The following is a 13,357-nucleotide window of genomic DNA, read 5'->3' on the forward strand; positions in this document are numbered from 1 at the left end:
CTCAAGGTGGGCGCTGCACTCTCATGCAACACATGGCACCTTGGCAGAATGCTTCTGTCTTGAAGCAGGCCCTGGGCCCACTGATAGCATAGGGGAAGGGTTTTATGGAGGTGGGAGCCCTGGGGGCCACTGTCATGTCGGTCAGGGCTCCTGGACACTCAGTTCTGGAGACGGGTGAGTGAGGCATCATCCTGGCCTAGAGACACTGTCTGTGCGGTCAGCACACGGGGGGCACATGGGCTCGGTGCTGTTAGCGAGGCGGGAATCAGCGGGCTGCGTGCTGTGAAGTGCAGGAGACCAGGGTTGGAGGCTCACTCAAGTGCTGCTGCGTTTAGAGATGAAGTGATGTTGCCAGGTACCAGTTGGTCTTCCTGAAAGATTATCACAGCATTTAAACTGCAACTGAAAAGGTTAAAAAAAAAAAGTGTCAAGTACGTTGGTTAATATCACTTGTTCTGTAACCAGCAGCAGGTAAACCCAGGTTGCTTTTTACATTTTAACTTTTTCTTGATATATATATATAAAAACAGAAGAGCACACCTATATTAATTCTTAAGAACTGAACATGCTGTTTAACCAGCACCTGTATCGAATGCCAGTACCCCAGAGCCTCCGTCCCCGCTCTGAGTCTCTCACCGCGTCCCAGGGGCGGCCTCTGTGCGTCCTTGTGACAGCGAGGACTGGCCTCCTCTGTCTGTGAGTGGAGTCGCACGGTGCGCTCTCACAGTGGGCTTCTCTCACTCAGCGTCGTGTTTGTGGAGATCCATGCGCGTGGCTCCCCTGGTAACAGCGTGTTCTCACTACTGTGTCCTGTTCTGCTGTGTGAATGGCCCACAGTTCATCCATTCTACTATTGATGGACTTCTGGGTTTTTTACTTTGGGACTCTGGGAGTAGTGCTGCTGTTAGCGTTTTCGTACCTGTGCACATCCTTGCATTTCTGGGCACCCACGTACATAGGGTGTGCATATTCTCTACTCTTACAGATAGTTCCAGTTTTCTAAAGCGAAACACTGTTTTGAGGTCTGGACTACCGACTGTCTCTTTCTTTTTGGCCCCTAGGGTTATAGAACTGGCTACCCTTACCGATACCCTGCTCTGAGAGAGAAATCTAAAAAATACAGCGATGTGGAGGTTCCTGCCAGTGTCACAGGTTACTCCTTTGCTGGTGACGGTGACTCGGGCACTTGCTCCCCTCTCAGACACAGTTTTCAGAAGCAGCAGCGAGAGAAGACGAGGTGGCTGAGCTCTGGCCGAGCTGACGATGCTTCTGAGGAAGGGCAGAACGGAAGCAGCCCCAAGTCGAAGACTAAGGTGTGGACGAACATTACACACGGTCACGTGAAACCCTTGCTGCAGTCTCTCTCGTCCGGTGTCTGCGTGCCAAGCTGTATTACCGACTGCTTGGTCTGTGCCTCCTTACTGTTCATAGTTAGATGATGTAGAGCAGGTCGGCTTGCTGGGGCTTCGGAGGCTCTGGGACTCTCACCCTCTGACCTAGATTTCAGGCAAACCTCCCTCATTAACCTTCTTCAGCCTGAATTCAAATCCATTTTTGCTTCAGCTATAATTCAAGTAATACTGTCTGTTTGAAACTGCTTAAGATATATTGTGCCTCTGCAGTAATTCCAGCATTACCTAACTCTGTGCACAGCAGAAATAGCGCATCACTTGCGTGGGTTAACCTGAAAGTGGGACTGTCATTCAGTTCAAACCGTATTTGAAGAATCTTGGATACTTTATGACACAGATGTAGAGCATTGCCTGCTGTTTAATGTCGTAAACTCAGCTGCTTGATTCCGTTGCTAACTCAGGCATTTCTGTCAAGCCCTAGTGTTTTCTTAAGCAGTTTTTCCCTCATGGCTCACAGTGTCTTCTCAGCTGACCCTCTTGTTAGCCTCCTTCCCTGCTTGCTGTCGTCCCAGAGCCTCCGAACGCTCTCAGCCAGCCCCCTTCTGCATGGACTGTTGCATGTGAGTAGACAGCCATAGTGGAGTCTCTGACTCCTGCTGGTGCGGCATGACCCAAGTGCAGCAGGCCCCCTGCCAGTGCCAGCCCCAGGCGTTGGGAGGCGAGCTTCCTGTCAGGAGGAACGCGGCCTGGGGAGCTGCTCCGCGGTCCTGGCGCTCAGCTGTCTCTGGGCAGCCCTGCATCCCAGTAGGCGAGGCCCTAGGTGGGGCCTCACGCGAGGGCACAGGCCGGGACTCACGCGTCTCTGCGTGGTTAGTTCCGCAGGAGCAGAGGTGAAATCAGCCTAGATGTCCTGAGACGGGACCCCACGCAAGCCCAGCGGGCCGTCCTGCTTCCCTTGTGAAAGTGCTCCTGCTGCATAGGTTTATTTACAAGAAGTACGTTCTGTCTCCCCAGGTGGGTCTGGTGTCTCCTGAGGCACAGCTCTTGAGACAGCCTCTGTGCTCCTGAGGAGCGTGTCACGTGGCAGAGACTCTGCGTGCACATGGCCGGGCTCCAAGTTGGAGCCAGTCTCCTCTTCCCTGCTCTCTCACCTTCCTTCTCTCTCTCTCTGTCCCTTTTTTTCTTTTTTCATTTTATTTGTTTAGTTTCTAATTTAGTTTACTTGTTAAAGGGAATGGGCCTAAAAATGGCTTTCTGCTGACCATAGACATACAGAGTGCTGAACTGCTGTGAGGAAGTTTTCCTAAGTGTATGTGTCACAGCAGCTTTGAGCCTTATTGACTATTCGCTTGAAAAAATATTAAATTGCTTTAGGTATTTCAGTCACTGTGTAAGTCGAAGGGGAGACTGTTCAGCTTTTAAACCTGTTTCTCACTGTTCTGGAGTGATATGCCTTCCTTGCAGTGTTCCCAGGTTGGTATATTAATTTATAATAATTGTTCTTAAGTTTTTCAACGTGTTCAAGCTTCTGAGGTGATTGTTTTAATGTTTGACTAAGCATTATGTTTGATAAGAAGCTGGAGTTGTTTTTGTCTGAGGAGATAACGGCAGTGAGTACCTCGCAGCCCATGCCCATCCCACGCTGCCTGCACAGCGGCCCAGCATTGGACAGTTTTGCTGCTTTCTTCAGAATCTCTTGGTTTATGGCTATTTTATTGCCTCTTGAAAACACCCTGAAAGGCATAACATCTGCTCTCTACCACGGGCTTGTTTTAGTGCTCAGTGCCAACTCATGCCCGAGGGTTAGAATTTGATTAAAAATCTCATATTTGATTGGAGGTCCAAAAACAAAGTACGCAAGAAAGGCGCCGTGTGCTGATAGTATGCACTGGTATCTAAAACAGCCTTCCAGTGAGGGCTCGGGAGTGCTTTACGTTTGTGTGGGACATTGTTGTAACACTCAAAAGTATTAACTATATAAAGTACTTGACATCACCAAACTCTTCCACCAGGTAGCTACTGTATAAGTCTTCATACAGTACTTTTCTTGGGTTGAAATAGCTACGCAAATAGTGCATTCTGATGCGGAGTTTATTTTTAATGCAAACTTTGGTGATGCCCCCTCTTGCTTCACCGCACAGAATCTTCCCTCACCGGGCCAGCAGCATCATACCGCTTCTCTTGACCCTGTCATCTCACGCTTCCCGCCGGCTTTGGTGTTGGGGTCTCTCAGAGTGGTGAACCAATGTGCTCTGAAGGGTCCTCCACGACTAGTCCAAGGCCGTCATGGGGTGTAGCTGTCAGCAGCCTGTGTCGTGCCCTGGGTTTCAGCTGGGCTTTTTGACAGGCCTTGCCAGTCAGTCACAACTCGGGCTCCCTGCATGACTGGTTTCCAGCCACTGCAGTGACGCTGTGGTACGGTCATTGGTTCATTCTCTGTGAGGGTCAGTGCATGACCAGATGTGAGATGAGTTGGACAACTTGGATGCTGTGGTGTCACTTTCTGTTGTCACGATTCTGACTTCTCAACTCTTCTTGATATTTTAGTGGACTAAAGAGGATGGACACAGAACTTCCACCTCTGCTGTCCCTAACCTGTTTGTTCCATTGAACACTAACCCAAAAGAGGTCCAGGAGATGAGGAACAAGGTGCGTGCTGACTGCCGCCAGCAATTGCTGGAAACGCGTGTGTGGGAGGAGGTGGCTCCGGGCGGGGCGGGCTGCTTGTGGCTGCCCGGGAGAGTGCCAGCCCTGAGAGGCCGGCTGCGGCCGTCCCGTGACTGCCATGTCCGCCCTTTACCTGCCGTGCTGTGCCCGGCGGTGAGCAGCGGGCGCTTCTGGGCCCCATTCTTGAACGACGCTGGTCCCTCAGCAGAGCAGAGTTGAAGTCAGAGCCTGTCCCTGGCGAGAGCAGCCTTTGCCGCTGCCTTGCAGGGTCCATTTGAAGAGTTGTGAATGTTTGGTGTGTGGGAACGTGAGACCCACCAGTGTTCACAGTGTCCCTAGAAGATGGGCACACGGGGCATCTCCCCTCAATTTAGCGAGGGCAGTGAGATCCATGCCTGCTGAACTCGTCCAGAAGAAGCAGCAAGTCTGGAGGGTCTGTCGAACCCTCTGAGTCTTGGGTCACTAATCAGGCTGGACCAGCAGCGTTCGGCGGGCAGGGTAGCCGTGCAGGCCCCACCAGAGAGCAGGGCAGCACAGAGGGCAGCGTGTGCATGGCTTGGGGGCCTGAGCACATGGCAGCTTCGGGCACAGCGCGTGCTCTCTGTACTGGCGATGTGTCTCTCTTCTTGCCGTCCTCAGATTCGGGAGCAGAACTTGCAGGACATTAAGACGGCTGGCCCCCAGTCCCAGGTGTTGTCTGGTGTGGTGATGGACAGGAGCCTTGTCCAGGTGAGCACTCAGAACGGTTCTGACGTTAAGGGGTGGTGACTCTGTCACCGCCTGCTCCAAATTACTCTTAAGTTGGGAGAGGATGACTATGAGGTAAGTGTCCTAGGCACCCAGTTCCCTTTGTTTAGAGTCTTTGTGGTAAGAAGTAATCCGGCCCCTTTTCCTTGAGTTGTAGACCGAGCATCCGCATGCCGAGGGCCGTGTCCCCCAAGCCTGCTCTGCGTCATGCACGCCTGGGTGAGGGCAACGCAGGCTGCCTGCTTGGGGCCTGGGTTGACCTGGTTCCGGCGGGAGCTGTGGGACATGCGGGGCGGGGGGTGGACGGTGGTTCTTGTATGTGCTGCTGTCCACGACAGCGTGCTGCTTGGGAAAGTGCCGTGCGGGTCCCTGTAAATGTGATGCACATTTACACTCACTCTGTGGAAGGACTGCCCCTCGTGGCACCCTGAAGGTAACTGTGTAAGTAGTTATCTCTGACAGTTACGCTGCCGCCTGATGCTTTAGACTCGACTCGCCAGGGTAGCTGACTGTGGCGCTGTCTGTGGTGTGGGCCGCCGCGGTCGGCTCTGTGGCCCGTGTCTGCACGTCGAAGCGCCATGCCCCTGCCCGGGCTGCTGATGGCCGTCTCGCTGCATGCCCTCTGCTGCTCCCCGCTGCGCTGGGGGATGTGCTCGGCTGGGCCTGGTGGGCTCTGACCACTCAGTTTACTGTTGCAGGACGCACCCCTCTCTGACTGTACGGAAAGAATCGAAGGGCTCGAGCGTACAGAGCAGACCTTTAGTCCTGCTAAGTCTCTCTCTTTTAGAAAGGTACTCACCACCCCTCCTCCGCTACCTGCCGGCACCCCTTGCTTGTTACCTGCCCTGCCCCTCTCCTGCGCTTGGTGTTGTCTTAGGTGCCAAGGAGCTTTAAACGAATCTGAGCTATTTGTGAGATTGTACAGAAGGTTCTGTTCTGCCCATTCTGTTCTTTAATTAAACACCTTATATGAGGTTATTTTTATACTTTTCAGCATTTTTTATGTTGTGCTGAGAAATGGTTGATCTTAGTGATGTTTCTCAAGATCTGCATGTGACTTTGGTTGGTGCGTGTTTTAGGACTTAGCCTATTACAAGGTGCCAGCTGCAGAAGCCTCGTGGGTCGCCCACGAGCAGTGTGGCTGCTCTCCCGTGAGACCTCCTCTCTCAGCTTGCTCAGCTGTGATCCGAATGTAATGAACGTGGCAGTCGAAGGCTGCATCGTTGAAAAATGTCATTTCAGAGGAATGGGAAATAAAACAGGGCAGTCTTTGCCAGCCCTTGTTGATAAAATGCGAAAATGGACGTGGTAGTCGCTCAGTTGTGTCCGACTCTTTGCGACCCCATGGACCATAACCCACCAGGCTCCTCCATCCGTGGAATTCTCCAGGCAATAATACTGGCGTGGGTTGCCATTTCCTTCTCCAGAGGATCTTCCAACCCGGGGGTCGAACCTGGGGCTCCCGTGTTGCAGGCAGGCCCTTTACTGTCTAAGCCACCAGTATTTTTACCTAAAACAAAACAAAACCAAAAAACCCTAGATAATTGCTTTAAATGTTGCAGGGGGGAAAAGGACTTAGCCAAATTTGAAATCCCAAATTGTAATTTCTCTGTGTACGTGATACGTACAGTCAGTGGGGAGCGTATCTTGTAGGACCTGCCCAGGTGGAAGGAAACTTTCTGTGTGCACTCAAGGCTGCTGGTGTCAAGGACAGACACCGCTGAGTTGTGTGTACCCTGTGTTCAAGGGGAATTTTCGGGGCCTTTTTCAATTAATACATCTCCAGTGAGATGCAAATATTTATCCATGTTTCAGTTGCCAGAGAAATCAGATTTGTACTAATTCGTGTGCTGATGAGATTCTTTTGCATGTTTTATATATTAATTCCACGGGTCCCATTTTTCCTTGTCCTTAGAACGAACGTCCAGTTACCATTCTTGGAGGAACTTCTCACAGCGAGGAAGAACAGTGTCTTTTTATCTCTCTCAGCTCGTTTTTCATGTTGCTCATCTGGGCCATCAGCTGTTGTGATCTTACTAGTTCATAATTTTTTCTCTCAGATACATCACAGTGTGTTGAGTCCATGAGCCCAGGACGCTTAACCACGAGAGCCCACATCTCCCTCTGGCCCTGGGGGCTCGAGCCAGTTGGTAGTCATTGCTGTGCTGTCTCTGGCGTTGTTCTGTGCAGGTGGCTTCTGTCTGTGCCGCGGGAGGGCTGTCTGCAGGGTGCTCTGTGGGCAGCTGCTCGTCCAGGTGTCGTCTGGCCTTTGCTGTGTCCAGTGGTGCTCAGAGTTGGGAGTGCGTCACAGTCACCTGTGGCTGCTTCGTGAAGTGTCGGATGCCGGGCTGGGAAGCTGAGCCTCTGTGGGAGGAGGTTCCTGGCTGCTCCAGAGTCCCCGCCTCAGTGGAAGACATGCTCGCCCTGAGTGCGGCCTCAGGGGCGGGTGACCGAGGACACTGCTCCCGGCAGGCCGGTGCTGGCGTCCCAGTGTGCAGATGTCTGTTCCTGCCTTTCCTCCATTGTCCTCTTGCGGTGCTCACGTTTACACCCTGGTCTTCTTCCCACCCAGCGTATTTCATTTTCACAGCAACAGTGTCTTTGACACCCTGGTGAGCAGGGCAGCGGGTCCCAGCTGCACCCAACGCTCTGGTTCCCAGAGGAACGCTGAGCCCGACTGCAGGCGTGCTTGACTCCAGTGCTGGCTAGGCCGGCTCTCCCTTCTGGATTTTGTTACGAGTGAATTGAGTTGTTAGAGACCAGGGTGTGTAAGTCTGCTGAAAACTATCTGACTTGTGTAGCACAAGGTTCCCTGTCCTGATGTGCGCATGTAGCCCCACTGCGTGCTGGAGACGTGAGGCGCCTGCAGCCCACCTGGTGGACTCGCTCGGGAAGTTGGTGTTGATCATCTAGTACGTACTTGGCCCAGCACCTGGAGTGTAAACTCAGATCTGAATAGGTTTTACTGGTGAAAACCTATGCTCAGGTCAGGGCACCGGGCCAGGTTTGCGCAGTTCTGGAGATGAAGCTGTCACCCCACCCAGACCCCGGCAGTCAGGTGCAGAAGTCGTTGCTGGGCATCTGTGTTGTGTGGGGCCTGTGGTGGTGGCTCCCAGGATGGAAGGGCGAGAACCTCTGGGGGCTGCTGGAGGGAGCAGCCCTTCCACATCCCAATTCCTCAACCCTGTTGCTCAGCAGCAGGCCTGGGGCCCTCTGCATCCCCTCCCTCTGGAGTAACAGGGTCCCCTATCCCCGGGTCTGTTCAGAGCTTCTGGAAGGCGGCTCGGCCCTCAGCTGAGGAGTTTGGAAGAGGGAGCTTCCTGCCCGTGAAGCAGGACCCAGCCGTGCTGCACCTGGAGAACCAGATGTCCTGGAGGAAGGGCCTTGCTTGACCACAGGGTGTAACCAAGTTTGATTCTTGATATTTTATTCCTTTACTCATTGTGAACGTTAGGTTAAATGAATGTGAACACTCCTCTGAGAACTTGAACCTCCTCCATCTTATTGGCAGTGATACCAGGATGCAGACGCCACTCCCTAGTTGCCGCAGTTCCGAGAACATCAGAGCTCAGCCTGTCTCAGCCTCTGTCAGCCCGCAGGCCCCTCTCAAGGAGAACAGACAAGAAGGGGCTTGTCTCGGGGCACAGAGCTGACTCAGGGCAGACGATGACCCCATCACTGTCTGGGAGGCGAGGTGCCTTCTGGGTGAAAAGCCAGGACACCTGGGGTCAGGCCTGCTCAGGAAGAGCCCCCCACCCCCCATCTAGGCAGCCGATCTCGAATCTAGAGGCTCTTTGAGCACAGGCTGCGAGCTCCAGCCTTCTCCTTCTCCCCTCTGGGTCCACGTCCCTGGACAGCGACCCCTCAGCCCAGGTTCCCAGGGCAGCGCTTGGCTGGTGAGCTGAATGTCGCGGACTGGCCTTACTGTCCCTTGTGCCCAGTGCTCGAGTGCCCTCTGCCTCCAGTGTCGCCCCCGAGGAGGGTGCTGCCGGGCCAGGCCTGATGCCTGAGCGAGCGCAGCTCCCCCCGTCTGCTCTTGTTTCCAGAGTTATCGTTGAGTCACGGGACGTGTTTGAGTTCTGCCTGGCTTTCTCGGACATGAGCTCCAGAGCACGTGGGGCCAGCAGGCAGGCTGTGGGGCACAGTTGTGGGTGGGCTTGGTGCCAGGGGCAGCCTGCCTGCTGCCCGCGTCCCTGGGGGGTGGCCTGCCTGACTGCGCGGCCTCCTCCTCCCAGGCGGGGCCGCCCGGTGCTTCGCTGTGCTTAAGCCTGCTTTCTTCTTTTGTGTCAGTTCTTACGGTTTTCCAAATTCCCCAGACAAGCACTGGTGTTCTGTGTCGTGTGGTCACCTCTTCATGTCTGGGCACAAGTTCCAGGCTTTGGTTACTCACCAGACGCACAAAGGAGCAGAGCTTGTCTGTGCTCTTAGAGCAGAAGCGCGTTGCTGCGCATGCCTGCGCGAGTGCTGTGGGGGACATTGTCCAATGGGGAGGAGGGTGATTGGCTGGAGAAATCCTCTGCATCCCTGTGTGAGGACCTGGCCCCCCTGGGGTGCCCTCCACGCTCCAGCTGCACTTGGGTGCCTTTGCCCCTGAAATCTGAAGGCCTTCCCGAGGGTCCGCTCTCCTGGTACATTCGGTCTGGAGCATCGAAGTCCTGCTTCTCTGTCCTCTACGCTGCAGGCTGCTGCCCCACCTGAGCCTCAGGTGCCCCTCAGGGGTGCTGTGTCCCCTGCCGTCCGTCCGCCCCGCCTGGGAGGAGGGAGAGTCCCGGGGGCCCCTACAGACAGTTTGTCCCTTTCTGTCTGCAGGGCGAACTAGTGACGGCCTCCAAGGCCATCATTGAGAAGGAATACCAGCCGCATGTCATCGTGAGCACCACCGGCCCCAACCCCTTCAACACGCTCACTGACCGCGAGCTGGAGGAGTACCGCAGGGAGGTGGAGCGCAAGCAGAAGGGCCCTGAAGGTGAGCAGCCCCGCGGTCCCAGAGGAGAAGCCGCGGCCTGCGAGCTCCTTGTCCTGTGGTGACTCCAGGTGCACGTCCTGGCCTCCCCCGGGCTAGTTCCGGAGGACGTCGAGGGTAATCACGGCTCTAATTGGTCTGGTCGGGAGGGCCGGGGGTCCACGCGTGAGAGGGGTCCTGCCTGCGGTCAGACACGCTGGGGGGGACCCCCGCTGGTCCGAGCCCCGCACCAGCACGAGGCAGGGCCTGAAAGGAGCCCTGCTTGTCAGCGCTGCAGTGAAGCCACGGGGGAGAAGGGAGGGAGGGGGTCCGTGGGCCTCTGTGGCCTCGGGAGCTCTGGCAGGCCCTCTCCTGTCCAGGTTCCGGGCGGTGCCGGGCAGTGCTCGGTCTCCTAGCTGGATAGCCATCTGTGTGGAGGGCTCAGGGTGGCCGAAGAAGAACGCATCGATTAACCGGGGGTAGCTGGCGGGCAGGCCGGTCTGGGTATTACTTTAAGATACAGTCTGCCTTTGTTGTGTATAGTGCTTCACTGTTAGCAGTTCCCCGAGGAGGGGCCTCGTCGGAACTTCTGGTCTCATTCATACTTGAGTCGTTTTTGAGCAGTTGTGTTGTGGCAGGCCCTGCGCGTGCTGTGCATGCCTGTGTTTCATTTCGTTCACAGTAACCCTGAGCGCTGGGCCTTTTCTCACCAGTTAGAGCAGAGAAGCCTGTTCCCCAGAACAAGGCCGCATGTGGCAGACGCCAGCCTGGGTCTGACCCACACCCCTGCACCCAGCCTCTCCACCTTCATCTCAGCCACAGTCCTGGCGCGGGGTTTTCTCCGTAAGCCCTGCGTGGTCACAGGCCCAGGCCCCCGTGTGAGCCCTTTCCGCACCCTGTGAAGAGGTGGCCCAGGCGGGGGCCGTCTTTGTGTTGGCAGCTCACTGAGGCTGGGAGGACGCGCTTGTGTAGAGCGCGCTGGGACTGGTTACAGCAGAGGAAAGGAGACGGCTCGGAGCCAGAGCCGCTTGGAGCGGCTGGTCACACTCCAGGTTTCTAAAGCAGACTCGGACATTCGACAGCAGGAGAGAGGCTCGGGGGTCCGAACCGCTCTCCCGGAGGGCCGTGGGGCCGTCGCTGTGCAGACCCTGGGGCGGGGCGTCCCCCCCAGGAGGCTCGTGCCGCCGTTCCCGGCCTTAGGGTGGACTCTTCTCCCTCCTGGAATGGAGGTCCCGCGGTGACCCTCCAGCGCTGGTGCCAGCTCTTGGCGTGGCGGGAGGTGGTAGTGTGTGCTGTAGGTGGAACTCAGGCTGTGTGTCAAAGGTCAGCACTTCAGGTACAGGGAAGAAAGCCAGAGGCTTCTTTTCCTGGTGGAAGGAATTTGTGCACTCAGGCAGGAGATGCGAAAGCCTCTGTGCATAAGACACCTGGCTTCAGGAAGGAAGCTGTAGGCTTAGGAGACGTTGGGAGGTGAAGTTTTCAAAATACGGCACTTACTGGGCCTAGGCTATTAACGTAAAAAGTGTAAATGAGACGGGAGATTGTAGGAACTAGGGTAACAGTGGTATACACTTTTCCCTAAATGAGAGGTAGGCTTAGGATTTTCTGGATCCTAGTTCCTGTAATTTTTTTCTCAGGTTCTTAGCGCATTGTACTTTAGAAAACAAAAATATGCATTACAGGCGCCAAGTTTATTCCTTGTTAATGTCTGTTTTATGTATTTCTTATCTATTTTACTTATTTAGTATCTATTTTATTTCACTGTGCCAGTCTTAGTGGGGCTTCTCTGGTGGCTCAGAGTCTGCCTGCAGTGTGGGAGACCCGGGTTTGATCCCTGGGTTGGAAGAGACCTTGGAGTAGGGCCTGGCAGCCCCCTCCAGTATTCTTGCCTGGAGAATTCCGTGGACAGAAGAACCTGGCAAGCTACGGTCCATGGGGTCGCAGAGTCACCAGTCTTGGTTGTGGCATGTGGGATCTAGTTCCCCGACCAGGGATCGAACCTGGGCCCCCTGCATTGAGAGCGTGGAATCTTAGCCGCTGGACCACCAGGGCAGTCCCTACAACTGCCAAGTTTAAAGTGTTGGTAGAAAATGCTCTAAATAAAATATTAAAACCAGGATTGTGCTCATGTAGTGTCTCTTGAAGTGGCAGGTAGGGCGTGGGTGCTTGGGACCCTGGGCTCTTGTCAGCAGTGGGATGCTGAGGACGTGGAGGGGCTCCTCACTGGGGGACCAGCCAGGGGTCCCTGATCAGCGCAGCACAGGCGCTCTGGCAGTCCTGAGATGCAGATCCACACCCCAGTCCTCGTGGGCTTCCTTCATCCTCTTTCAGACAGCCACTGAGGGCAGTGGCTGCGAGCTCTCCTCTTCCGGGCTCCGGCCTGTGCCCTCCCGGAGGCGGCCCCATGGCCAGGGCCGGCCCGTCTGCCTTGGAGGAGGGTGGCGGAGAGGCTGTGGTGTTCACAGCTCTTCACATGCTCTCCCCGCGTTTTGTGCATCTGCAGAGAATCTGGATGAGACGAGAGAAGAGAAAGAGAAGAGCCCTCCGGAGCCCCACACACCCCCCAGCACCCCTGTCAAGCTGGAGGAAGGTGAGCGCTGGGTGGGGGCGGGTGCACGGTCGCCCCGGGTGGCCTTGCTGGGAGGGGGCAAGTGTCCTGACTGTGGAAGAAAAGCAGCTGAGTGTGGCAGGAGCTGAGCTGACACTAACTGCCAGCGTGCGTTTGCATGGGGCCAGGGTATCGCTAGCTCTGCACACCCGCTGCCTCTGTGCTGTGTCAGCTCTGCGCTGAGAACTGGAGGCGGCGCAGACCCGTTGGTGCGGTGCACGTGGTCCGTGACGTCAGTGTTGCCCACTGCTCGCACGTCTCCTCCACCCGCCTGTGCTTGGGTGACCCCGGAAGCGTCCTCCGTCATGTCCAGGCCGCAGGATCGCACTCTCGGGCCGCACGCACAGTCCTTGGAGAGTGCCGGACTCTGGTGGTCTCCCAGACCGCCTGCCTGGGTCTGGGGCCCGTGGCCTCCATGTCTGTCCTCGGTCGTGTACGTGGTGCTCCCCTGCCTGTCGGGGGCCTTGGCCCCCCCTGCCCTCTGTCTGTAACCCAGTGGCTGTGACTGATGCGTAGACTCTCTACCTGTGCTTTTCTCTTCCTGTGGCTGCGTGACAAGCAGGAGGTGGATGTGCTAAAGAGTACCTGTTACCATAGTAAGTACCGCCTGCCGCCTGGCCCTCGGCTCTGAATCCGAATCCCTGTGCTTGGCCTCATTCTGCTTCTTTGTTGCTTATTAAGTTTTGTTTTCTGTTGATTCAAAATAAAAACAGAGCCCCCCCCCCCCCCGTATTCCCAGTCCTTGCACTGTGGGCAGTTTACCCTCCTGGAAGGGGCTGGGTCACCTGAGCTGCGTGGTGGGCAGCCTGTTCTGGAGTCCTGCGATCCCAGGAGGGGCCACTCAGACCACTCTGGGTCTCAGAAGTCCCAGAGGACCACATGGCCCTGTTCACCTTCGAGACTGGTGCTGCTCAGTGGAGAGCTCTGCTCTGGAGACTAGACTCAGACAGGCTGGGAGTTTGCATGGGGGTCGCATGGATTTTGATTTTTGCTGAAGCTGGGTGCTTAAGCTTAAATCTGAGGAGGCTGGGAGAGCGATAT

At 55.5% G+C, this 13,357-nt stretch overlaps 1 protein-coding gene across 10 annotated transcripts in view; it reads left to right on the forward strand.

Moving 5' to 3' along the window:
• The window catches only part of ADD1 (adducin 1), an 88,416-nt gene that overhangs the window by 72,134 nt on the left and 2,925 nt on the right, over positions 1–13,357 (forward strand). For 3 of the 10 annotated variants that reach the window (XM_081579967.1, XM_081579978.1, XM_081579987.1), the window contains exons 10-14: positions 1,062–1,313; positions 3,900–4,001; positions 4,659–4,748; positions 9,576–9,732; positions 12,212–12,298. In XM_081579967.1, coding sequence (XP_081436093.1) covers positions 1,062–1,313; positions 3,900–4,001; positions 4,659–4,748; positions 9,576–9,732; positions 12,212–12,298 — 688 coding nt within the window. Of the gene's footprint in view, positions 1–1,061; positions 1,407–3,899; positions 4,002–4,658; positions 4,749–5,464; positions 5,558–9,575; positions 9,733–12,211; positions 12,299–12,878; positions 12,914–13,357 lie in introns of those variants that run through there. The other 7 variants (XM_081579931.1, XM_081579948.1, XM_081579937.1 and 4 more) reach the window with 5 other exon arrangements.

This window comes from Giraffa tippelskirchi, chromosome 1, assembly GCF_054371585.1.
Source record: "Giraffa tippelskirchi isolate mGirTip1 chromosome 1, T2T-mGirTip1v1.2.pri, whole genome shotgun sequence".
NCBI lineage: Eukaryota > Metazoa > Chordata > Mammalia > Artiodactyla > Giraffidae > Giraffa > Giraffa tippelskirchi.